General features: G+C 35.4%; 1 protein-coding gene across 5 annotated transcripts in view; it reads right to left on the reverse strand.

Moving 5' to 3' along the window:
- Positions 1-1243: 1243 nt before the first annotated feature.
- The window catches only part of fsta (follistatin a), a 201913-nt gene continuing 175618 nt past the window's right edge, over positions 1244-27538 (reverse strand). Inside the window, exons 1-6 of one of the 5 annotated variants that reach the window (XM_087250842.1) lie at positions 6563-6729; positions 5165-5356; positions 4736-4954; positions 4194-4418; positions 3737-3967; positions 1244-2319 (exon numbers count right to left, since the gene is read on the reverse strand). In XM_087250842.1, the coding sequence (XP_087106968.1) occupies positions 2231-2319; positions 3737-3967; positions 4194-4418; positions 4736-4954; positions 5165-5356; positions 6563-6656 (1050 nt within the window). In that variant the 5' untranslated portion in view covers positions 6657-6729 and the 3' untranslated portion in view covers positions 1244-2230. 5 annotated transcript variants of the gene reach the window in all.

Below are 27538 nucleotides of genomic sequence, written 5' to 3' on the forward strand. Positions count from 1 at the left end.
TCTTCTGAAAGAATTGTTGTTTGGAGTATTGGTTTTATGATGTGAATGTTTTAACATGTCAGGTCAGGCTAAATGCATTTCAGCTTCATCATCTTACTTAATAAGAGTTTGATTGATAGCAGAATTGTTCTTTTCTGATTTCATTTGAAGAGACTGAGTATGTTAAAGCTTTATCCCGAATGACACTATAACAGAGATTCATAAAGTAGGGCCTGCGGGCCAAAGTTGGCCTTCTGTAACATTTGATTTGGCCCACCATCCCATCTAAAAGAAGAGTGAGAAAGATAAAGAGGGTTGGGGCGATGCATTTAACACAGTCATTGTCATTTAAACATAATTTTTTTTGTTCGTTACATTGCTGAGCTATAAAAAACAAGCTGAAATGAAATGTTTTAATTAATTGTTGTAAATGAATCAGATTTTTAAAAATGTAAATACTGTCTCTCAATGGATAGAGGGCTATGCAGAAACAAATCAAGGCAAAAACTAGTGTAATTTTATTATATTTCTATCTAATTCTAAATGAGATTTTGTTTTTACTGTAATAAGTTCATCATAAAATGTAAAAAGAAATACTTTAGTTAATGTAAAGCAATGTTTTTGAGTCATTTTTCAAATATTATTAAATAAATTAGTAAATTATTCATGGCAACTATATTTACGTTCACCCCACTAGCCTGAATCATGTTTGGTATTTGGCCCTTCATAAGAAAAAGGTTTGGGCACCCCTGCACTAGTATATGCACTGTACACTATATGTATAGTACACTTACTGTGTACTCAACCATCTAGTGAGTGAATTATGCAGATTAATTGAGTTTCTTTAGTCATTCAACACTGATATCCTGGTATCCTCTGGTAAAGTATCCAACCTTCAACTCTGTCCACACTAAAACTACATTTAAAAAAAGCATAGAATAAAGGATATATGTATATATGCAAATTGAGTAAAAACAAGCATGATAGGAGGTTTATGAGTCTCTTCCCAGAGTTTGTTTTTATATTTGGCATTATTTCAATTTAACTATAGTACAGCTCTAATCCTCTCTAATGGTGAGGTTGAACGTCTGGTGTATAGATCTTATTATAGATCAAATGAATCTTAATAAAATGCTACCTTAAGCAATGAACAAGGACACATTGATCATACACAATTCAACCATCATGCTTTTATAACGATTTAACTCATCTACATGCTATTTGGCTGATGAAAGAGCTCAGTTTTGAATGAAATCCACCGCAGTGACCAATTGATAAGTATTTTTTATTGATTTCACTCTTAATATCTGTACAAATACATCAAACTTTGTATATACATATGACATTTACATAAAAAATACAAAACTATATATTTATAACTGAATTTCGTTTTTATCTTGAGATGTCTGAAAATAAAAAAAAGCATTTAAACAACAAAGTGAAAAGGTGAACGCTTTATATATCGATACTGAGTCCTCCGTTGACCTTGTGTTCGCTCCGCAAGAGCAATATAGAGCTGAATATTGGCAAAAACAAGACAAAAACAGTTGCATGGCACAGTTTTCTGAAACAATCATCACCCACTGCCCATTTCTTGCTGTTTATGAAGGACAGCAGAATCAGCAGGGCTTTTCTAAATGAGAAACAACACATTTCCAATGTCATCCTGCTGCACCATATCACATTAACATTGAAGAACATTTAAGAAAATCCCTTTGGTCAGTTACACTGAACTGTAAACAAAACCAGAAATATACACGTACATTAAAGAGTGACACTTTTTTTTTTTTGTCCTATGCGTTTTTCCATTTTTTTCCAATAAATAAACACAAGCTAACATGCAGGTATGTGTGAAATAAACATCTGTGATACAGAATTGACACTGATAAGCATTTGTACAGCTCAAGGAATGCAATTTACAGCTTGCAGAAGACTCACACTTTACATGATAGCATTTTACCTCACAATAAATAACACTGCTTCTCTTTGGACAAATATATTTCTCGGTCATAATAAAAAATATATATAAAAACAAAACTAAAGAAAGAAAAGGGAAAAACATGATAGACAAGTAAGCCGGACACTGTAAATGTATAAATTATAAAACAGAACACTGTATAAATAAACATCAAGCAGACTGAACTACATGTATACTTCTTTCTTTTTTCTCTGAAAAATAAATTAGCATACACATATGTACAGTGTGGACATGACTCCTCGCCCTAGGACTGTTCCACTGGTTGATGGTGCTTTATCCATCCAGTACAGGTGATAATTGGACATAAGCCATGTAGTCCTGGTCTTCCTCGTCATCGTCATCCTCCTGGTCTTCCGTAATGGCTATATGGGAGAATACATGGTAGCTGTTGCATGAATATAGACCACAACAGCGCAGAATGTACGTGAGTATTTGTCTCTTATCCCAGAGCCTCAGAAAAGCTAGATGACAGCTTGACCAGGTGCTCTGGCTGCCGAAATTATGCAAACAAATGCATATATATAATTAAGGAAGCCAGCAGTGCGACGGGACGGGGCCAATCAGAAGCTTTAATGGCTGAATCCAGACCAAAAAAGTGCTCTTGCATTCCAAGACTGGCTGCTTTTTTTCTGGTTTTGCATTTAAATCCATTACTTTGGCTGACCGTAGCTACGTGGTCAAGCAATGGCACAGTTCTGAGGTATATAATATATATATGTGTGTGTGTGTGTGTATTTTTCTACATAGAGGTTTACATTTCGAAAAATGACACAGGCAAAGCAATTAAACAAATGTGTAGTCCCTCACAAACATATAGAACAACACGACCACAGCAAAACTCACACACACTCGCACACAGAATCACCTTCCTAATGTTAGGTCTAACAGCAGAGATTCAGAAAGCATTGCTCTACTATTAACATGTTCTTGTCCTGCAAATCGTTAAATGTGGCAGTCGTTTAAAACATGAGGTGATCATAAAGTTGGTCCCTTGAAATGACGTCCATACCTTAAGGCGTTAAGGTAAGCCATTCGTTCACATTGATCGTTTGATTCGTTCGCTAGCACAAACTGCTGGAATGCAAGTATTCCCAGGTCTAGCTTCGTCAATCCGTTCTCTGAGCTAGTCAAAATAGGTAGTCTAGTTAAGGTTTACACAACGGCACCAATGTTACAATCACCTTATGTGAGTGTAAATGGAGGAGACCCTCGGAGCGGTTTACGTCGTAGTGCATTTGTAATAATCCATTACAGCCAAAAGCAGGAATCAAACAAAACAACAGGATTCATAAAACACGTACATGATTATGGAATTGACAAGCTGATGTGATTATATAAGTCTCTACAGTTACACTAAAACAAAGGGGGGTGGGAAATGAACTCAGGTCAGACTGAGCTACAAGTCAAACGTGACGATGTCCGCTAGCTGCAAACGTTAGTTCGCACATGTTGTCTTGTTAGTTAAATGAAAAAGATTAGTATGTCAAAGGACTCCTCGGAAGAGCTCTTTGCCACTTTTCTGTTTACACTGAATTGATGGATTTCCATTGCTTTTCTTGCTTCCTTTTTTAAATCAATTTTTGTTTCTTCTCGAGATAATGCAAAATGATTGAAGCCAGCCAAAGAGGACATGCAAAGAACTTCCAATCGTAAGTCCTTTCTGTAGCTTAACTCTTAGCAGCAGGAAGGGAATGAAGAGGCGTTATTTGGAGGGGTGGGAGGTTTTGGGAAGGAGGTTGCTGGGCAGCATTGGATTGTCTTTTAAGATGTGTTACTTACAGTTGCAAGATCCTGAATGCTTAACCTCCAGGAGAACCCCCAAAGAGCAAGCGGCCTGCTTCATGGCACACTCACTGGGATACGTGGTGTTGTCGCTGGCGCACACAGCTTCCTCCGAGCGACTTTCTGGGCACGACTCAGCGCAAACTGCGCAGCGCCCGCGACTCATCTTTGCATCCCATAAACACTTCTTCCCTGCACTGCAGTGGATATCATCGCACGACTTGGCCTCTAAAAACACAACAGAGGACAGCAAACGTCAATTCCTAATTAAGAACCAAACAGCACTTTAGACCATGTTGCCAGCATCAGGAAACTATTACACACCAATGACTTGCTTTTGCAATAAATAATCTTTTGGGATTGGGACATGAAAGACTTTGTCATCTCAACTAAACATGAAGTCAATTTCTCTATTTATATGAAACTGTAGCCAAATGTAAGTGGAAAAACTCACTGATGCATTTTCCTTCATATGCCACGCCGATGGATCTACCGAGCAAGCACGTGGCTCTTCTTAAATGGCATGCACTGGCGTAAACAATCCCATCGTTGCCACAAAGGTACTGATCTGGAGACATGACCTCTGGGCATATGCGGTTGCATGTCACACAGTAGGCGTTGTTTGTCTGGTCCACCACGCAAGTTGAACTTCCCGGGCACAGGACATCACGACACGTCTCTGTGGAAATGAGAAGAGAAGGCTCAGTGATACAGTATTCTATCATTCTTCAGGAAGTTCATAACACATCACAGATCCACACTCTGAAACGTAAAGGTTTTATACTGGCATTAATGCTTAACCAAAGAGGTTTGAACATTTGTGAAATGTTCACTAAAAGTTTAAAACAAATTCTTGTGGAAGCTTTATTTTTAGGCTTGTAGTTTCCACAATTTTTCTTAAATTGAACTCCATTTTCTACAAGCCCCTACTGTTGGGCTAAGTACAAGTGCTAAAATCTCTCTTAAAACAAGACATCAGACAAGTGTGTTACCTACTTTTGCATTTGCCTTGATACTGGACCTCCAGATCTGGGTGCCCTTTGCATTTGGACTTCAAAAGGGCACATTCATCCCGGTATGTTTTTCCATCTGAGCCACAGACGGGCCCTTTCCAGGTGACGTTAGAGCAGTCTGGAGCACAGACGCAGCGAGGTTTACTCCTCCTGTTCATTTTGCATCTCTTTCCAGGACCACAGTCAACATTATCACACGTCTCTGAAATTCACATGGTTTGTAAAACTCTATTATTATGTATTATGACATACATTTGGTAGCCTATAAATTATCGTATGTGAAAGATGTGATGGAGAACAGGAATTGCTTATTATGCTTTACTTTTATTTATATGATTACTTTGTAATAATAAATACTTTGTAATGTAATAATTACTTTGTTTTATTTCATTCAATACTGACGGGATCGTACCTTTACAAGGTATGCAGTTTGGAGCCCCGCCATTGAAGATCATCCACCTGAATAATGTGCTGTTTGGCACATCTTCCTCAGTCCAAGATGTACCGAGCCTCCCACTCCGGCAACATTCCTCCCGACTCATCCCAGGCATGTAGAGAACCTGACATCTCCCGTTCTTGCCCTGTTGAAGCCAGCAGTTACCAGCTGTAAACAAAAAGAAAAAGAGCCAGTCGTATTAAAGTCTGAAGCCAATGACCCAGACACAACACGTGCAGCCTGTATTAGCTGGAGCTCTCCTGCTCCCCCTCCCCCGCTGTATTTTGTCTGATTTTTTTTCCCCAATGTAATGCGACTATTTTACACTTGCGTGCCTTCACCCAGACAAGTCAAGGTGCTCCGGGAATACGCTTTTCCTGTCGTCGATTGTGTAAGGGCGCGCAGAGATTTATTGTCTGAAAGTAAGTGTCAGCTTGACAGACTCGTACCTATTTAAACAATGTGCACGGCAGTCTAGACTCCAGTTCCTCGAGCGCTCCCTGTGCCAACTGTCTGCGCTCATCGCCTTTCAGCACACACTTACAGGAGCGCTGCAAACGCGTTTATTCGCCGCCCAGAATACGCTTCGGATGTTTGTATTTTTATTCTTTCAACTGTCGGGTCAAGCCTGGGGGGAATCAGTCGTGTTTATGTATTAAATTAGGCATTCGCGCCGGGGAGACCACGAGCCAGACAATCCAATTAAATCTTACAGTCACGCGAGCTCTATCAAACTTTGTTTTCTGAAAACGACTGTGTCGTTTGGATGACACGAACGCAAAAGCATCCTAATAATTAAATGCATAAAAATGGCACAATTTTTTTGCATTAAGTCCAGTGATTTATTTTTTTATTTTTTTGGAAAGCCAGACGAGGTAGGCAGTGTCTAATTTCACTACCTACTATTAGAGGAAAAATACAATCGAACGTCTAATGCATACACGCAGCTTTATTTAAATATGATTCTATATAAAACCTTCATTATTGCTAGAAAATAACACCATTAAACATTTTATTTGCTTTTATCACCATCATCAAGACAAGAAATGCATCTCACTGTTCTTTTAATTATGACAATCTTGAACACTTATTTTAGGTCAATAAAACGTTCTGTTACATTAGTATCTACCTCCGGATTGAACACAGTGTGTTTTTGTATTTGTTTAAATAATGGTGCATGTAAAGACGCACCTGTCTCGAGGACACCAATGCAGGCGCAAGCCAAAAACTTTACAGTTGTCTTGCATTAAAGCAGCTCCTTTATTCTAAAGCAACATTTTCATTCTAAAGCAAGCCAAAAATTCACATCTAAAGCATTTAAAAAATAATTTTGAATACACAAATAAGGAAATAAAAGAAGAAAAGTGCACTCACCTTGCACTTTTTGATCTTCAATCAAATAACAGAGCCAAAAGAGTAATAAAATCATTCCCGGGTGGAGCTGCTGACGCTTTAGCATCCTTAGCATGTTTAAAGAGAGAAAGAGTAGAGAGACGAGCAGCGCAAAAGTAATCTTCTTACTCAGGCAGTGCTGAATGAACGCAGCTCTCGGAGTGCCACCTCTTTTTAAGTGTATAAGGGGTCTCGGGCCGACTGTCTGTGGTGTGGGCGGTCTTCCTCTCTGTGGGGGTGGGGAGAAACTGTTTTTTCCCCAACTTCTTTCAATCCAAATCAGGTGACATAGCTGCTTGAAACTTTCTCTTGCCCCTAAATCACTTCAGAGTTTTGCTGCATACTGAGTCGCAGGAAGTATAAATAAAAATGGCCCAATTTCTAACCAAGCAAGAGCTGTGCTGCTGATGGAGGTCCACGACTGATGGATGCGTCTGGTCCAGTTTCACATTTAGGCTCACCCCGGTTTAGCCTCAACAAAAGGGACATGTTTGAAAGTGCTCGGTGAGATCTGATGAACATACGTGTGCGACTCTGTGCGAATTATACAAATGCACGCCGATAGTCAGTCACCGCAAACCTTTAGGGAATGTCACAACTTTCTAGGCCATGACAGCTCTGATTAACAGTAGAGGGTGTCATTTAATACAAGGTTACGGCTGAAAGGTGATCTGCGCAGGGAGACAATGGATTACAGAATAAAAGCAATAAATGCTATTATTAGAAGAGACAGGTGTTGCTGTTTCCCTTCGGGATCACGATCTATATCCTATTCAATTTCCGAGCGGCGGCGGCGCGAGTCAGACTACACACGGCATTCATTTCCATAGAAGTGAGACACGCGAGACCGACTGGAGCAAGATTTTCCCGGTGGCGGAGGAGCACGCGCGACCTCTTCTGCAAGAGTCTTGAACCACACTAAACACACACCTGCACCATTACCTTCAGGTAGCCAGCCTACATACTGAGAGTCGTTGAGGAAAAAGTCGGAGTAACACTGTGTTCGGTCAAAACTTACTACTTGTATAACAAACATTATGAATGGCGAGTGAATCTTGATTGAAAACTAATACACGTGCAGTCTACCTAAACTGACGACTATAATGCCTATTCAATACTGTATTTACCACTGATATATTAGGGCCTTATTCAGTAGCCTATTTTTCCACTCTTACTCTTTTGATTGAGTAGTTTATTGAATAGTTTCACACTTTCTTACATGTTTGAGTTTATAGTAGCCTAATAAGTCCACTTTGTTGTCAAATAGCTTGTAAATCATGCTTAGATCACTGCAGATTCTATTTGACTCCTTTATGGAAAAAACAGCTGTGCGATTGTTAAAGATAATACACATGCCCTTCACTCAGCATTTGAATTGTTACCATCAGGACGCAGGTTCAAAATTCCTAAAGCCTGTAGAAATGCTTCTAAAAATTCATTAATCCCAATTGCATTTGTTGTCTTAAATAGGATTACTGTTTGAAGGTCTAAATTGGTTTTTAAACGTTTAACTTATGTTGTTGTCTTGATGAGTGTTGTTATTGTGTGCTTGTTGTATGTATGCAACTGTTGTCTTAAATCCAGTGTTACAGACCAATTTCCCTTCTGTGCCAAGCAGAACAGACAATAAAGTTTAAACTTTGTAATTCATTAATTATTACCCAGACAAAAACACATCAAATCTGGATTTTTGAGTATTTTAATTTCAGACTTGAATCCTTTTCTCTTTTGTATAATACTTCATTAGCAGATGGTAAACATTTTCCTAATTCTGAATATTTAATATTCGAGTAAACCTGTTTTTTAATCCAATTATTCATTCACTTTCTTTTTGTCTTAGTCACTCTATTAATCCGGGGTCGCCACAGCGGAATGAACTGCCAACGGGGAGAACATGCAAACTTCACACAGAAATGCCAACTGACCCAGCTGGGATTAAAACCAGCAACCCACCGAGCCACCGTGATGTCCTAAATCCAATTGAAGTAAATGTAATACAGCTGCAACATTAAGAATACATTTAAGTTCCTTTGGTAGAATACCATAACACACTAATAAAATAATAATGACAAAACTAGTTGTTTGAGACGATACTTCAAAGTATAGTTGCTTAAACAAAAAATGCTAGCTATTGAACTAGTACATTACATGTATGTCTACGTTCACTTATAATAGGTGCCATATATAAATAAAAATAAAACATAAATCAACGTTTACTACTTTTACAGTAAAGCTAAAAAATTGGCCAATTTAATCCCAAGTGGTGTTCAGAATTTGCAATAATATCAAAAGTATACTTAAATACACTTATTTATTTAACATACTTTAATATAATTAAAGTGAATCAAATTTAGCTTTTTTTTTTTTGTAAGGGCGGTCATATTCATTCATTTTCCTTCAGTCCCTTTATTTATCTGGGGTCACCACAGCGGAAAGAACCACCAACTTATCTAGCATATGTTTTACACAGCGGATGCCCTTCCATACGCATGCAACATCCATACACACTCTTTCACACTCATACACTACGGCCAATTAAGTTTATTCATTTCACCTGTACCGCATGTCTTTGGACTGTGGGTGAAAACCGAAGCACCCGGAGGAAACCCACACCAACATGGGGAGAACATGCAAACTCCACGCAGAAATCCCAACTGACCCAGCCAGGACTCGAACAGGTGACCTTCTTGCTGTGAGGTGACAGTGTTAACCACTGAGCCACTGTGTTGCCCCTGGCGGTTATGTTATAATGCATTATTAGAAGTGTAATCAGACAGTCTGGGTGGCTTTAATTAGGCTGAAGATAGCTAAAAATAACAGAGCTGACTTATGAAAGTCACTGCTTAGAAAAAGAAACGGATATAAGCAAAATCACAAGAACGTCAGATATTCACGATTCTGATTTTCATTCAGCACACCAGTCTCCACATTTATCCACAGACACATTCAACATCCCATTTAACCCAAGACTATAAATACTGTAACTTCAGAAAAGCCTTTTGTACACTTCCCAGTACTGTCAGTGACCTCATTTAAATCAAGGATTATCTGTGATTGATTAGAGTGACACACAGCGTCTCAGACACATAAGATCTGATCAAACCTTCAGTTCGAGCCAGAAAATGACCACGTGTTTATTTGAGCTGTCATTTATGACCAACCACACTCAAAAAATATTTCTTTTTGCTCGTTACTTATTTAAAATGAGCTGAAACAGCACAATTCTTCAGATTTCATTGGGACAAATACATTTTTTTTATGTTCGATCCACATAAATTTGAAAAAAGTGTTAACTTAATCAATTTGTGTTGGAACAAGATGGATGAATTGTGTGGAACCCTGATTTTTTTTACAGTGCATGATTCTTTGGGCTTCTTAACTGTAGTGTTCTTCTCCTGGTTATGTGCTGCACACTGTGGAAACACTAAGCATTGCTTGGTTTCAGAAACGTATCCAAACAAAAGCCACATTTGTGGAGATTTTTTTCCACAGTATCATTAGCTATTTGTGTATTTCATCCCTCTTGGATTTGAACAAATAACCTAATATTTGGTCAGCGGAATATATTGTTGATCTTCTGACTGCCAAGATGATGTCCTGTATGCCCTAGATATATGCTGAACGATAAATAGACTTAGCCTGACTTTTTAAGAGTTATTGTTGAATACTGAGGATGCCAAAGTAAATAAAAGACCAAAATACTTGATCATTTAAAAACATTAGAGGTTATTTTGTGATAGCTTCTGAGATGCGGGGAACATTATTATTTTAATTTTTACATTTTGAGTACACACATCATCTAACAACATGCTTATTAAATGATATCTTCTCCTCATGATACTCTTTACATATCTGCTCTTGTTGCCAAAATGAGGTGTTAATTGTATGATAAATGATATGCTGACATCTAGTGGTAGTTCGGTGCTTGTACGGTTGTTGCTAACTGCGGCTGCATCTGGATGGAATAACGGTAATGTTTTTGCAATATGTCAGTAGTAGTAACTCACAATATTAGATAAAAATAAAAGTGATTATCTTGCACAAAGCACCACAGAGATCATATTAGGAACAGAATGTATTAGTCCCGTCTTCAGTATTCACTATTGCTTACAATATATTGCAAACCGACTTCACCTCATCGTGAATGATGTGAACTCAGGAGGTGCATCAGTCAAAACAAACAAAATGTTCTGAGATAAACTGTGCTGAAAATATTGAACTAAAATACATGAGAAAGGTAAAAAGGCCATGATATGAATGATGGCTCGCAAATTGTTTATCATTCTAAAAAGTGAGTGCTTAACTTCTATTACTTTCTGGATATTTGCTCAAAATATTAATTAAAATACACAAATAGTTGCACAATGAGATCAAAATTAGACGAAAACATATTTAAGCATATTTTCTGAAACATACACAAATGTATGAAAACATAAATAAGATAACAACTAAAAACATTCAATATTTTTATGATCATTTTTTATAAATTGGTCTTTATCTGGTTCCTGGTGGTAAATGCCTTAATGATCTGGCAAACCCCAGTTAACTGGCATTCAACTTTTTTTACTTAACTTGACTTTTCAGTTTTCTCTGATTTTGAAAGACGATGAGCCTTCCTAAAGTCACTGAATCTCAGACAGCAGGGGAAGTTCAAAGGGATGTGCCTTTCAGACATATCATGACTGAGTTCTATAATATTTCACATATAAACTAACTCATTCAGTCTCCCCCTTGCTGATCTTGTTTAAGATCTCAGGGGTCAGTCAGTTCAACACTAGTTGGAATTACTTACCAGTTCAGCACTTCGCATTCCGCTTTATGGCCACACTTTTTCTCAAAATGACCCGATTTGTAGAATTTAATCTTTTCTCAAAAAAAATTTAAATTCATTTTAAAAGTGGGTCAAGATAGACCCACCAAAATATTTGAAAAGTGGGTAAAGATAGGCCCAAACTTACGCAGCTCTCATATACTGTACATGTTTAACATCTGAGCCAAATCCATTTGATATACTGTATGGCCCAGGTCTTATGTGCCGCCTTAAAGATGGTGCCACCTCTGTGAAACCCGGGCCATGTTTAGTTCACATGTCAGCTGCACCTTCAGCTTCAAAAGTGGTGGATTTGTTCCACAAAATGTTTGACTGGGTGTCACTGCATCCCAAAAGACTAAAACTAAAACAAAATGATATAACTAAAGCAAGTGAACACATGCTGTACGCCAGTGCCAGATGAATGCCTGCTGTGCCAGCTTTTTGCTAAATCTGAGCCAGAATTCTTTGCTATGGGTAGTCTAACCTTTGCTGAGGTGCAAATTGTGTAGACAGAGAACTGGTCCAAAGTTTGCTTTAGCAATGAAAGAGTTGTGATGTCCTGTGAGAGACTAGTGGTGTCTGTGAGAGACTGGTGATGTGCTGTGAGAGAGTACACTGTAAAGAAAAATCCTGGTTGCCTTAATTTTTTAAGCTGAATCAAATTAACTTGAGTGACACGGTGGCGCAGTGGGTAGCACGATCGCCTCACAGCAAGAAGGTCACTGGTTCGAGCCCCAGCTGGGGTCAGTTGGCATTTCTGTGTGGAGTTTGCATATTCTCTCTGTGTTTCCTCCGGGTGCTCCGGTTTCCCCCAGAGTCCACCTGCGGTACAGGTGGATTGAATAAGCTAAATTGTGCGTAGTGTATGAGTGTGTATGGGTGTTTCCCATTGTTGGGTTGCAGCTGGAAGGGTATCTGCTGCATAAAAAACATATGCTGGATAAGTGGGCAGTTAATTCTGCTGTGGTGACCCTTGATTAATAAAGGGACTAAGCCGAAAAAGAAAATGAATGAATGAATCAAATTAACCTTATGAGTCCATGAACTTAAAATATGTTTAACTGCCTTAAAAACAGCTTGCGTAACGTATAAAAATAAGTGAGAACATGATTAACTTGCACTGTTAACAACTTCCTGTAGAATCTACAGTAACTTACTGTAAATCAATTACAACCAAAAATACTGTATTTACATTTACAGCACTATTTATCTTGCTGTATATGTATTTACAGAATTGTGTGTATATGTTCACTGTAAAATATGCAGTCATTTCCACAATGCCAATTTAAAATACAGTTACTGTCCTACAGTAAAATACAGTTTATATTTACAGTTAAGTGTAAGTTTAATAAGTTGAATGAACTGAAAATGATTACAGTGTAGGGATGTCTATGAGAGACTAGTGATGTACTGTGAGAGTCTAGTGATGTTCTCTGAGACTGTTGTCCAGTGAGAGACTAGTGTTGAGCTGAAAGATGGTCAAGACCTGTCTAGAGCTACATTAGACATGCATTTCCTAGAAAATAACCGCACACCTTAAATATTCATCAGCTGATTAGAATCAAGCATTCAACCATCCTCCCACCTTTACCCCAAAACACACACATCAAGTTTTTTTTATTCTTTTATTATTAATCAACATGTTGAAGGTGCAACAATGAAATAGGAGGTGCAGCAGCATTTACAGGGCCCGGGATGTTCTTTTGCTCTCTGCAAATATTTTCCGCTCGTTTCTCAGCCTCTTATCATGACACTGACAATCATTTACGCAATTTAAAAACATCTACCATTTAAGGAACTACCATAAAAACAAATAAATAAATAAATCAGGAAGATTTCTTATCTGATTGTCTTCAAGCCGAGTAATTCTGTGCTTTTGACTTGAAATATCACCAAATTTGGAATGTGACTGCAGTTCTGGAAAGCTAAAGAAAAACAACACTCCTTGGATTAACCTCAGATTAATATATCTTTGATTAATGGGATTAATTAATAACATATCTGCCTTCTGCTGAACACAAAAGAAGATTTTCTGAAGAATATTATTATAAAACAGCCGACGGTAGCCACTCACTTCCATATTAGGAAAAAAAGGCAAGAACAGTCATAACAGTCTAGTTATTAAGAAAAGTCTTCACAATATCGTTGTGATTAACAGAGTAAGGAAAATCATACAGTTGGTACATTAGGGGATATGTGAAAATATCTTGGTAAGTAACTGCACATAACCTGTATGTAGCAATAACAATGAAGGGATAGTTCACCCAATAAAAACTCTGTTCTCATTTAATCCTCCACGTGTTTCAAACCTGTTTGAGTTTCTTTATTCTGTTGAACAAAAATGAAGAATGTTGCCATAGTAAGATTTAAATAAATACAAATAAATCTTGTCCATGAATTTTTTCCATTATTCATTCATTTTTCCCCTTAGTTTAGCCCTCATTGGCATTAATTTTTGTTTTAGGAGGGAAAAAATATAAAAAAATATTATAAAATATATTAAAATATAATAAAATAATTAAAAATATATATTAATATTGTTATATAATCAATCAATCAATCAATCAATTGCTTATAAATGGTGTATTGTATGTTTCTGTGGGCTACCAATTGAATGTACTTATTTACCAATCTTAATTATTCAGAAAGTTGTTGGATGTGAAACAAAGCCAAGTGACAAAAATGTGGCACCCACCTCTAAGTCAGGGGTGCCAAAGCTTGTCCTGCAGAGTCAATTACCCATCTCAATTACACAAAATAATTTTTTTTGCTTAAATAATTTACCATTTAAAATGCGTGAATGTCATGTGACCATCAGGAAGAACACAGCATCTCATTTCTCAAGGGAAGCGTTTTAGGCCCTAGTGGTCTCCTGAGTTCGTTCTTCCGAGGACACCTGGCGAGACCGGTCTCCACAAGAACGCAAGTCCGTTCTCTGTGTTCTTTGAATTGAGAAATAGCCTGTGTTTGGGCATCCCTGATCTAAACAGTCTCTGGGTCCATACGTGTAAAATTTTGAACATCTTCTTGGACACAATGCTTCCAAACAGTTTGCTGCAATGTAAAGTGCACATGTCTTGAAGTAGTTCATTGTGATGCAATTTACCTTCTATGTGTGATTTGACTAGACAGGAATTACAGGACTGATTTTTCTAATCCCCATAGACAAGAAAAAATGAAGTAGTGACTGCAGGTAAAAGGAAAGTAGTGAGAATAAAAGTACAGATACTGCACTAAAATGTACTCAAGTGAGAGTAAAAGTACACATTTTTAAAACTACTCAGTAAATTACAATTCCTGAGAAAAAGTAATTAATTACAGTAATTTGAGTATTTGTAATTAGTCACTTTACACCACTGACCACATGTCTTTGGATTGTGGGGGAAACCGGAGCACCCGGAGGAAACCCACACAAACACGGTGAGAACATCTGAACTCCACACAGAAACGCCAACTGGCAGTCGGGACTCGAAGCAGCAACCTTCTTCCACTGAGCCACAATACCGCCCTTTTTTCCCAACATTTTTCCGAATATCTTGTTTTGTGATGCAGAAGAAAGAAATTCATAAATGTTTAGAACCACTTGAGTGTGAGTTAATGGTGAGGAAATTCTCATTTTTCTCAACTATTGCTTTACTGTTTATGAAAACTTGATGAAAATCCTGTTGTCATCGGTTGTGCTGACACACTTTAAACCATTTAGAAAAATGAGTGTGTACACATTTGCTAAAATTGTATACAAAAACAAAGCTGCCACCAGTTGATCAATGAAGCACACTGTATGTCAAATTAGTCCACTTTATAGTTAAACGTACAGTGTGCTACAATGATGACAGCTTTGTGTTTGTATACAATTTTAGAAAATGAGCGAACACTTTTTTTTTTTTTAAATAAGTGATTTAAGGTGTCAGCAAGATTGATAACAACAGGATTTTGTATGTACTTAGTGTCAACAATTTACACTGCAAGCAGAATTAGACAACCAGGGAGGTGTGTGTACATTCCTCTTGACTTTTCAATTGGAGCAATTAAAGTTGTACCTGCTTGAATAGAATTTTAAATATAAACAGCCTGTAAAACTGCGTACTGCAACTTTAATAAACTCTGAGCTCAACAAACTGCTCTGTAAGCTTATCCTGCAGTACTATACACCGTTTCCATCTAGTGGAAGATAAAGAAAACACAAGTCTTTCATACAGTTGTGATTCTGTCCACTGTTCACTCGTTAAATGTTTATCATCTGTAAGGTCGCAGCCAGGGATTCTGCATATGCCAACATCTGGAGCCACATGCTTTCAGTCAGCCCTGTCAAATAATAACATAACGTTTCACAAGGATTCTTTTCTCAGACGCAATAACCATATACCTACATGGCAATCTGAACATTTTAATTCTTTTTTAAAAGTTCAAAATCTAGCACTATATAAAACAGCTTTCAGAGGCCTCCTCGACTTTTTACACTTTATTTCTCTTCAGTTTTACACAACAGAAAGTCCCGTCAAATGTTTTGCATTGCTTTGGTGTCGTGTGTTACCATGACGGTGTTTCAGGGTTATGTGTAGTAATGATACTGAATTACACAGATTACAGATCTCTCCTTTAAATATTTTATTTTCATTGGGATGCTATACAGTAAGATATTAATTAGATTGTATTTTAAAAATCAATACCAAAGCCAAAACTGGATCTCATTTAACTAAATAGCTAAAGATCATGGTGCAAAAAAATAGTACACAGTGAAAATGTCAAGTACAATTTTATTTTATTTTTTTATAATTATTTTTTCGGGGGTTTCACCTTTAATTTTGATAGGACAGTAGAGCTTATTGACAGGAAAGTGTGGGGATCAGAGAGAGGGGAAGGATCGGCATAGGACCACGAGGCGGGAATCAAACTCAGGTCGCCATGAGCACCGGAGTGGATGTGTTGACGCACTAACCACCACACCACTTTTGCCGACATGTTAAGTACAGTTTTAACAAAAAGGACAATACAAAAAAAAGAAGAAAAAAAAGTGAAATGTACAGTTATTCTCAGTGGCTTTGGTGCATTTTTCACAACACTATTTACATTTGCACAACAGTTAATGCATTTCTCAAAACAGTTAGTCATTTGTGCACATCATAGTAGCACTTTCTCATTCCTTCCAACAAATTGCAAATGCTTTTGGACATGATCAACTGCATTCAGAATCAGTTTTATTGCCAAGTGTGCTTCACACACACAAGGAATTTGTTTTGGATACAGAAGCTTCCAGTGTACATAAAGTGACAAGTGACAACACAAAATAAATATGAAAAAAAAGTTGATAAACATTAAACAGAGATGCAGTTAGTCAAGAAATCTGGATGTTGAATTGAATGTACAGATTTGGTATAAATATACAGGTTATACGGTGCTGTGTACAAATGTTAATAGAGAAAGTATTGCATTGTATATTGATATAAGGTGCTGTGTACAAGTGCGAATGAGAAAGTATTGCACATATTTATTGCACAGTTGGGGGATATTTAACTGCTCATGAGGTAGATGGCCTGTTTTTGTGCTTGGTGCTCAGAAACGCCAACCAGACGGTAACAGTTCGAACAGGTAGTGTGCTGGGTGCCAGGCATCCAGAGTGATTTTGCGAGCCCTTTTACTCACTCTGGAAAAGTACAGTTCTTGAAGTGTAGAGAGATTCATTCAACTCTCTGCTGTTTTATGACATTATCATTTGCATGTCATGTCAGTCATAATTAACTAAACTTGTGAATGCTGAATAGTCAGTGCGTATACAACTAATAGTCCTTATTCTATTACTTGAGTCATTACATACAAAAATGTTAAACTTGTTGTCAAAATCTGTCTAGAATATTTTATTAAAAAAATAAATCTTTTTTTCCTGAAAATGTTTTCTAAATTGAACAATTTCATCAATGATTTACAGACCTGTGTATGTTGTAGGTTCAGTTCCAATATGTACTCCATTATTGTTTACAGTTGTGCACAGATCTACCCAAAGGAAGTGTATGCTTGTTGTAAATAAGTGTGTATTTATTCTTTTGCACAATGATGTGAATAAATTAGAATTGCAAAGAGCAAATGCAGTAAAAATGCGAAACATACATATTCAGTGTCTTGTACTCAGATACCTCACTAAATGCAGTCATGTCTAACTTTACTGTAGTTTACAAATGGCTGTGAAAATAGTATATAGTGCTGTCTTGAGCATTTTCAGGAAGTTCAAACAAAGTCAGACTTTTTGCATTGGAAAAAAAACAGAGTAAACTGTCATAATGAAAACATGACAAAGCCATTTGACTATCTTGTTCATATCCAATGGTGTCAGGAATTTTCATCTTGATGACTCAGACACTTTCATTTACATGAATACTTGCTTTTGAGGAATATTTTGTGTATATTCATGGAGAAATTATAAATATATATATATATATATATATATATATATATATATATATATATATATATATATATATATATATATATATATATATATATATATATATATATATATATAGTTAAAGTCTAAGTCTAAAGTTAGCCCCCTTTAATTATTAGACTGCTTATTTATTTTTCCCCAATTTGTGTTTAACAGAGAAAAGATTTTTACAGCACATTTATAAACATAATAGTTTTATTAACTCATTTTTAATAATGAATTCATTTTATCTTTGTCATAATGACAGTAAATAATATTTGACTAGATATTTTTTAAGACACTTTTATTCAGCTTAAAGTGACATTTAAAGGCTTACCTAGGTTAATTAGGTTAACTAGGCAGGTTAGGGTAATTAGGCAAGTTATTGTATAACGATGGTTTGTTCTGTAGATTATCGAGAAAAAATATATATATATATACTGTATATGTACTATGCAGTGAATTTTTACATATAATTTCTTTCTTACATTTCTGTAAAAGACATTATTAGTAGTATTTTATTTATTAAGATTTTTGTCGATTTCATTCTTTACTGTTTTATGTGTCTTATTGTTTGTCATTTTCTTTTTTTATTGTACACTGTAAAAAAGTATCCATAAATTAGCAGTTTTCTTTATTTTGTGATTCATGTTTTTATTTTCCCCTCATTTATTCATGCTTTTGGATTGTATTTTGGGAATTTGATCTTTCTTACAACAACTTCACCTTGGAAATTAAAAAAAGTGACTTTTATTAACATTTTTAATAGTTTACGGTGATATATTGTCTGGGTTGATGTTGAATATTACACTACAAAAACCTTGTAACAAACAGCCAGTACATTCTCTGTTATTTTACAGTATTATTTATATACTATTTTCTTTCCGTCATATTGTTTCAAGCTACCAAAAGTCACTTTGCTGAACTGTAGTTGAATTTTTAACAATCGCCAGAGCAGAGATCAACATCCCAAAAGTCAGTTCACAACCATAAATAAACCGAGAACACTTGTGAATCACAAAATACTGAAACTGTTCATTACAGATATTTTTTACAGTGATTAATTGATTGAAGTCACTGTTGTTTATCCACCGTTAAACTGCTTTGAAAGACCAGACTAAAGGATTGAGGGTAATTTTTGGGGTTTTATTATTGCATTTACATGCACTGTCTCACAAAGTTTTACTTTGGGCACCCAGGAGTCCAGGACCAGTATGAAATGGATCTTGACTATATTGTGTGTACTGTTGGCTGAAACACCCTATAACACGACTTGTATCAAACTAGAGATTTATCAGAATGCAAAATGCACATTGCCAGAAATAGGGAATCTTAGATTTGATCAAAAGCACTTTTGCAGATATTGCAAACTGCCACTAAAAGGCACTCATTCATTTAGACTGCTTAACAAGTAACTGTTTCTTGTTACGATGTGTGTTTATAGAACAAAACACAAATAGCAAAACGTGATTGCAGAGTTTCCTAAGAAGTAATTATACAGTAGGACAGTATCATACCAAAATAATTACAGACTACTTATGATTTCATGCTGCATCTCAGCAGAGGGTTGCCAATATAAGCTAAAACAGTGTTTGTATGAATTGGCATAATTGTAACTTGTTATTTGTAATGTGCTACTTGTAAAAACCCATGTTGTGGTTGGCATAAGCAATTATTATATAATTTTAAAACACTGTGTGACACTAAATGTATCTGTCTAACATATAGTCAGTTAGGCTCTCCTAAAATTCATACACAACAGTGATCAATAAAAAAGAAAGTAACACCATTTATATGCACGAGTGATAAAACATTCACACAAATCATTAAATCTGTACCGTTTTGAATATATTGACATATGAACCTTTAGGGTATTAGATTTTTTCATATTTACATTACATTATATGTATTTTAAAAAAAGGACTAAAATTACCTAAATTACCTCAAAAACTTATATAAATCAATTTCTTAGCACTTGATATTTAAAACTTTTTCTTTACTAAGTGAAGTGGCTAATTGAATTTTGTTCAGCGTACAGAATACAGTATTCCCAGCAGAATTTAAACACATTATACAATGTCTTTCATACTATTAAACAGCATTGTGTTTTAATCAATATTTCTAACCAATGTATAATTAAGTTTTCATTTTAATTTCAGATAATATTTAAATATTTTTTTGTGTATTTGTTTTAATTGTTGTAATTTTAGTACATCAAGTCAAACTTAATAAAAATGTGAACTATATTGGCAGCATTGTGTTAATATAATTTGATATATTTCGGATAGCATCTGTTTTATACAACTAGATTTATAGAATAAGTTTAGTTAACAAAAATAGCATAAAAAAGGCTACAGGTTTAGACATTACTGTACAGCGTTTGACAGTAACTAAATGTTGACCAATTAAGTAAGTTTTCTAAGAATCTGTACTTTATCAATATACTTGAGAACTTTTCACTACAATCCAAAGTAAAATATTTTCTTTTTTTCTCCTTTACATGTTAGAAACAGAGCTGAGAAAATAATGATTCTTAAGAGACATACTGTATAGAGACACTACAGTGGTGTTAGATTTGACAGTCAGTTTACCCATTTACTCTGTTCATAAATTGCATTAAAGTATTCATTTGTGATTGAACCTATCTGACCACATTAATTCTTGACTCAACTCACCGATTCAAATGATCCAGTCAGAGCAAGTCTCCAGTAAATGATTGACTGAATTTACAAACTAATCTGAATGGGGTTCATTTTATTTCAAAACAAACATAAAGTTAAAGTAAATTTATGTATTTTCACTGCAGTAGCACATATAAAATTGAATTATGTCCTTTTAAAAATGTTAACAAATGTTGATTTATTGTTGTCATATATGCTAGAGTACCCATCAAAATAAATGAGAAACTAAAATTAACCAAAACCAGCAACAGTCACTGAAAAATGAACAGAATTAAAATAATAATAATTAGCACAAATAAAAATCGTTATCAGAATTAATAAGCACTTGAAAAATTGTACTCGCTGCAGTGTATTGATGGCACTTTTACAGTAAACATGTTATTTTCTTTCCCTTCATTTGGCAAAAATGTTGACTAGGCATGTTTAACTACATAAATGATCTTTTACATAAATGATCTTGTTTTAATTCTTTTTTTCTTTCTTTTTTTCCCATTTAAGTTGCAGTTGTGTAGTTTTGGGCTCAGTATCTTATGTCAAACTATTATTTCACTTTTATTACGAAGAGTGAATGTAAATAAATGAAATTAAAACTAAACTGAATATAATATCCTTGCTATGACTTGCTTTATATATTGTAATTTTCATTTGTTTGCATTATTGAATATGAATCATGAGTATGACAACTTTTGAAATACGATTTTCTTGCAAAACAAACATTGATCAATAGATACTCTTACTATTCAAGTATTAAGAAACAAGTATGTTTTTACTTTGACTCAAGTAGAATTGAACAAGAGGACTTGATACTTTTACTCGAGTAACAGGGTATTTTTACTTTAATTTGAGTGCCTGATTGATGTACTTCATCCATCACTATACATACAGTATAAATATTATTCCTTCTAACTTTTAAGAACTATTCAAGAAGTCTTAATAGCAATGCAGTACTGTTCCCATAGATGGCAGCATTATCAACAATTTAAGCACAAACACAAAGATCTGTCTAAAACGGAGGCTGGCATATTTCAGAAATGATAGCTTTGCATTTTGATGACTAATTAGGATAGTTACTAATAATTAAAGTGAAAAGTTGAATCATTATGCATCAGTGGTCTAAAGGCTGTGCTGATGAAGTGGTAAAGAGCAGCAGACACTCCATAGACTCCATGAACTCCACACTTTTCTCCTGATGCTCTTTGATACACAGACACCCACAACATTGATCACGGGCCTCAACCATTCCCCTGGCGATCCACAGGGATCCCATTTCAGAGGAAATACTAGCTGAAATCAATCTCTGTCAGCTGTTGGCCTAACAAGGTCAATAAAAGATAAACCCACCATAAGAGATAACCTTCTCTAGACGTCCCTGCTTTAAGAACCATGATTTTTATTTTTATTTTGGTTTTATTTTATGCAATAGCTGTAAGTTTTCAGTTAGCATTGAAGGAGGAAAATTAGAGGCCCTGAGAGCAGTTCTTATAAATTGTCTTGTTCTTTGTAGCATTTAGTAGATATCTCGTATCCAGACGAGTACTTTTTTGCAGATATTTCAACAAACAAACAAACAAACAAACAAACAAACAAACAATTTGAAAAATAGTAACAAATACTATTTTTAAATAGTAGTTCACCCAAAAATGAAAATCGAGTACAGATCAGCCAGTATGTTTTTAAGAATGTACATTTGGCATTTCCCAGAAGTCAGTAATTTAAGTTCATAATTAAAAAAAAAAGTGAAATATTTTTGATACAAAAACACATCAATCTGCTTCATAAGACGCGTGTTAACCCTTATTTCACAGCTGTCTGAAATACTTGATTCTTATTGGCCAACCATGACATTCATGAGTCAACGCTGAAACTAAAAACACAGGCTCATAGGTACTTTAATTCATATTGACCACAGGTGTCAAACTCAGAACCTGGAGGGCCACAGATCTGCACAGCTTAGCCTTAACCATAACTAAAACTAATTGAGTTTACTAATTGACACACCTGATTAAACTAATTGAGTCATTCAGGCTTATTTAAAACCTGCACGCAGGTGTGTTGAAACTAAACTCTGCAGAGCTGCGACCCTTAAGGGACTAAGTTTGACACCCCTGATCTTGATTATCTGTGAATACACTCACATCCATGCTTGTTTTTTGGCGCCATCTTGTGACTGAATAATATGTAGGTTAGTGGATGCTCCATTCAGCTGTTTTCAGTTTTGCCTTTAATGAATTATTAAACTATTACAGCTTTATTTTTATGTTTTGTGGTAAGTAGTCATATGGTACGTGAGATAAGGTACGTCCAGGTAGTTGTTTTTGCAGAATAAAGCATTTTAGGCTTCTTCAACAGCCACCTGCTTCATGTCAGGCTGTCGATAAGCCTTTCGGGCTTTATTCTGCGACTGCAACTGCCTGGATGTACTTTAACCCTTACATGATGTATAAGTTATTTTTAATGATGTATCTACAGTATGTGCTTTTGGAGGCTTTAAAAATGATCATTACCTAACACCATTACAGAGCATGAACGAGCCAGCAAAAATCTAGTGAGACTGTGTTTGTCTGAAAGAAGTCATATACACTAAGGATGGCAGAAGGAATAGATATTTGAATTTTTAAAGAACAATTATGCAGTTATTTTCTTTTTTGAGTTAACTATTTATTTTAGTACTCCTAAAATTTGGATTTAAAAGGTGGGTACTAAGGATTTCAAAACATCAGAATCTTTTTTTTTGCCAGGTGTGCTTCACATACACAAGGAATTTGTTTTGGCTACAGAAGCTTCCAATGTACATAAAGTGACATATTAAAATTGCACATTTCTAAAATAAATCGACATCAGGAAATTAAAACTGTGATGGGTACACTATGGTATGTGTTATATTGTTTATTTTGTTACCCCAAAGGTACCTACAAATTTTAAGAGGAACACTTTTGTACTTTTTAGGAACTAATATATACCCTTGAGGTATGAATATGGACGTTTTAGGTACAAATTTGTACCTTTTGAAAAGGTACCACCCCAGTGACTGATCGTGTACCTTTATTTCTGAGAGTGTAGAGAGAAAAGGTCTGATATACAGAAGATGATATGATATGCAGATAATTTATTTATGATGAATGTTTTATGATCAGAATACCATGAACTTAAAATCTGTAAACTTCATGGTTTACTAACTTCAATACACTGAGTCACCACACAATTACTGTCATGTGTGAAGATGATGTTGAATAATTGTAATACTTATCATTGATGTAATTGGGTGTAAACAGGGATCTTGCCTAAATGGTCTGAAAATGCCCTGATTTTTCATCTAAAAAGGCTTTAGAATTACAATTCAACATTTCCTCCAGAAGTACTCTGATCACACTGTATATTAAAGGATTCTGGCTGTGCATGACGGTCGGTAAAAGAGTAAGGTCTGGATGGTTTGATTTGCATAGTGAACTAACAGGGACAAAGGAGTCTGATCAGGGAGGTGCAAGCTCCCCTTCTGCGTGCATTATTAGGTCATCCCAGTCCAAAACTCACTTTTTTTTTTGCACTATGGAAAATATTGACAGAGAGCTGCGGCTTGCGCCATTGATTTAAATTTAGAGAGGGAGCCACTGAGCCGCCATCGTATCAGGGTGATTAATTAAAAAGCAAACGTTTTTTAGCACGGCTGGCTGATTCGCACTGCAGGGTGGAACAGTGCGGATTAGAAAAAAGGAAAGACAGAGGGAGGGGTGCATTAGACTCGGGATGGCGAACAGGCCCGGCGCTGGACATCCGCTTTTAGCTGCGAGGGAAAATGGATGAAAAACATTAGCCATTCGTGCGCTGCCTAGTTTTGACAGCTTCTGCTTCAGGCTCCTGGATTTCTGACCCATTACTGCAGCCCTTTGTAGCATCTAGTTGGTGCATTATGTTCCATGTCATCTCCCATTTGTCTCAATGTGGCTGACGTCTATTGAGAAAGCCAGTTCTGCTCCAGACATTTCATACCTCAGCCAACAATAAAAAAGTATAGATCCGCCACATTGTTGTTCCTTTTATCATGTGCATTCAGTTGATTTGACAAACTGACCAGATGGGACAGTCTCCAGTGCAGTTCCAGGGTGAATCTGCAATGTTTTTTTATAGTTACTTATGGGCTTGGAATTTATCAGAAAGTCCTACTTTAAAACTCAACCTGTTTTTCTTCTGTTTTAGACAGTCTAGCATCGACAGCTTTGTTTAAAATGCACAGTGGGCCAGTCCTGTTACCTCGGAACTGATGATCGATAGCAATTTGCTCGATTCTCTTTTCTGATTTTGTTTTAAATTACAGCAACTAAAGTAAACAGCATCTAAGTACATTAGACTATTACTAGCTTATCTTCAGAAAGGTCAATGTATTGAGGGCCTATTGATCACTGACGAGTGACAAAACGGCGTGTGATAAGCATCATTTTGAGGTTCCATTAAATAATCAATGCAGTAAAGAGTTTTTTTTTTTCTCTCTTTTTTTTTGGCACATGCCCCGTGGACTTCAAAAGGTCAGTATTTGTTAGTTCATTGGCAGAGTGGTTAATCAATCAATACAACTCTTGGCCGGGAATGTTGGCAAGTACACACACGCAAAAAAAAAAAAAAAAAAAAAAAGGATTTTGCTGTTACAGTCACTGGCTAAACCTGCCATTTAATGACAACAAGAGCAAGATCTGTTCAATCATATTTATTATAATTCATCTTCAGCTGGGGTCTGATCTGGTTTTAGGAGAGATTACTTTATCCAGTCTCCCACTTATAGAAGATCAAGCAAAGAAGCAAGATGGAAGAATAAAGATGACATATGGTATATTTAGGGCATCCATTTATATCATATCAATATTGTGATAACAAATCTGGTCAATAATGATTATAATCTCTGGTCATTTGTAAAGGATATGGATTAGTCTATACAGAAATGTGTGTCCAGATCAAAAAAAAAAATAATAATAAAATAAATGAATATATATATATATATATATATATATATATATATATATATATATATATATATATATATATATATATATATATAATAATAAAAATGCCAATACACTCCAACTGTGTGTTTTCAGAGGCTGTACCTTAAAAAGGCTGCATTTTAAGGCCGACTGAGTCACTGGGGCACAAGGGCGGCTGTCCTAATTGTAACTCCTTTATATGGGACAATAATGGGGAAATAAAATATACAACTGATTTTGATTCTATGGTCCATGACTTCTTGCAATGTTGATATTGATTTTTTTTTTTTGGAATATGTGATTTTTAGTCGAATATCTAACAATGAAAATGTAAAACAAACAATAAAATAGGATTTGACATATCCCACCAAGCAATATTTTTGTGTCAAAAAATGTCTGAGACATATACATCTCAGCTTAAACAAAGATATATTTGGGCTGTCAGTGAAAATCTATTCAATTTCTAACTGTAGCTCAAAAATAGTCATGAAATAGACAGATTAGCCAAACTTCACTAGTCTATATTTGGATTGAATTTAGACCTCTATTTGATTTTTACTGTCAGCCTAATTATAGCCTTGTTTTAGCTAATGCATCTATGTTTCAGGGTTTCTGCCGGGTCTTAAAAAAGTGTTAATGTCTTTAATCCCTAAATCAAAGTTTTAGGCCTTAAAATGTGTGTAATTTACTGAAATAGTGTGTTGTAGGTCTGACATCTTTTTTAAACAGGTCTTTATTTTCTTTGTTTATCTACTGCTACCCAATCTGGCCAAAGCCCATACAATCAACAACAATCCATCTCAATAAAACTTTTAACTTTTTATTCAAAAAGGTCATTTTTTTTTACTCTATTTACCATAATTGTTTCGTTATTTTGCCCACAATAACATTTGTTTAAAAGTTCTCCATGTATTTACTGCAGAGGACATCGACCTGGAGAGATTGTTGTGTGTAGATTTATTTTATTATAGTTCATAAAACTTTTAAAACATTTGTTCATTTTGTTTATGTTGAAAAAAAGGGTATGGATACAAGCAGATCTTTTAAAATATTTTGCTAAGAAATATATATATATATATATATATATAAATAATTGTTTTTAAATTATATTATATTAATTATAATGAATTAACGTGGTAAAACCTGCTAAAACCCTGTTTTTTGGAAGTATGACACATCTTTTAAACAAAAAACTTTTGCTGTGACCTTACTATATAGACAAAATATATAGTTTTATTCAACATTAATAAATCTATAGGATGACATTTATACTGTTCCTTTTTTAGAGAAATGAATATACAGTTTAATACAAATAACTACAATCTAATTGATACTGCCACTCAACAAGACGAGATCAATCCACTTTAAACCAGACTGTCCCAGTCCCTTTGTGCCCTTTGAGGATGCAGTCTCAGAATTAAAATATAGCTATATTTTTGGTCATATCCCTCAGCCTTAGAAGCTACTTGGTTTGATTCATTATACCATGTATATGCTTTAATAGCAGTGAGAGACTGCTGAAGGGCTATAAGGTCATTAACAGAGGGCAAACCATCGCTAATTGGCTTCTTGTGTGGCGTGACTGTGATATGTCATGCACGAGAGATCAGAGTACAGTATGACTCCACTGCCATAAGAAATCTCATTATGGAGGCGAGCTGGCCTTTTTGTCACAGGCACAGCACTTTAATAGGTAGCAAACATATCAGAAAATTAGGTCTAACAGAGAAATTTATGGGTTTATCAATGAAAATGCTAATTACATTCTGCTAGTAGTGTTTATGAAATAATTGCCTGCTTAATGGCTCAATTATATATACTTATATTTACATTTATATTGCTATAGTGAATATCTTTTCTGAACAAAATTAATTTATACATAATTAATCCCTGTTTCAGAGAAGTGTGCAATGTAAATACCAGGACAACCAATATACATGTGAATTAATATTTTCTATAATGCTTTTTAACAGTGCACTGTAATATTTGACCTTACATTCACAGTAAATTACTGGCTAATAATTGCATTACTTTCATAGTAGGGTACTGTATGTAAATTCACAGTAAATTACT

Source organism: Danio rerio, chromosome 5 (genome assembly GCF_052040795.2).
Source record: "Danio rerio strain M-AB ecotype USA chromosome 5, GRCz13ab, whole genome shotgun sequence".
In the NCBI taxonomy this organism is placed as follows: Eukaryota; Metazoa; Chordata; class Actinopteri; order Cypriniformes; family Danionidae; genus Danio; species Danio rerio.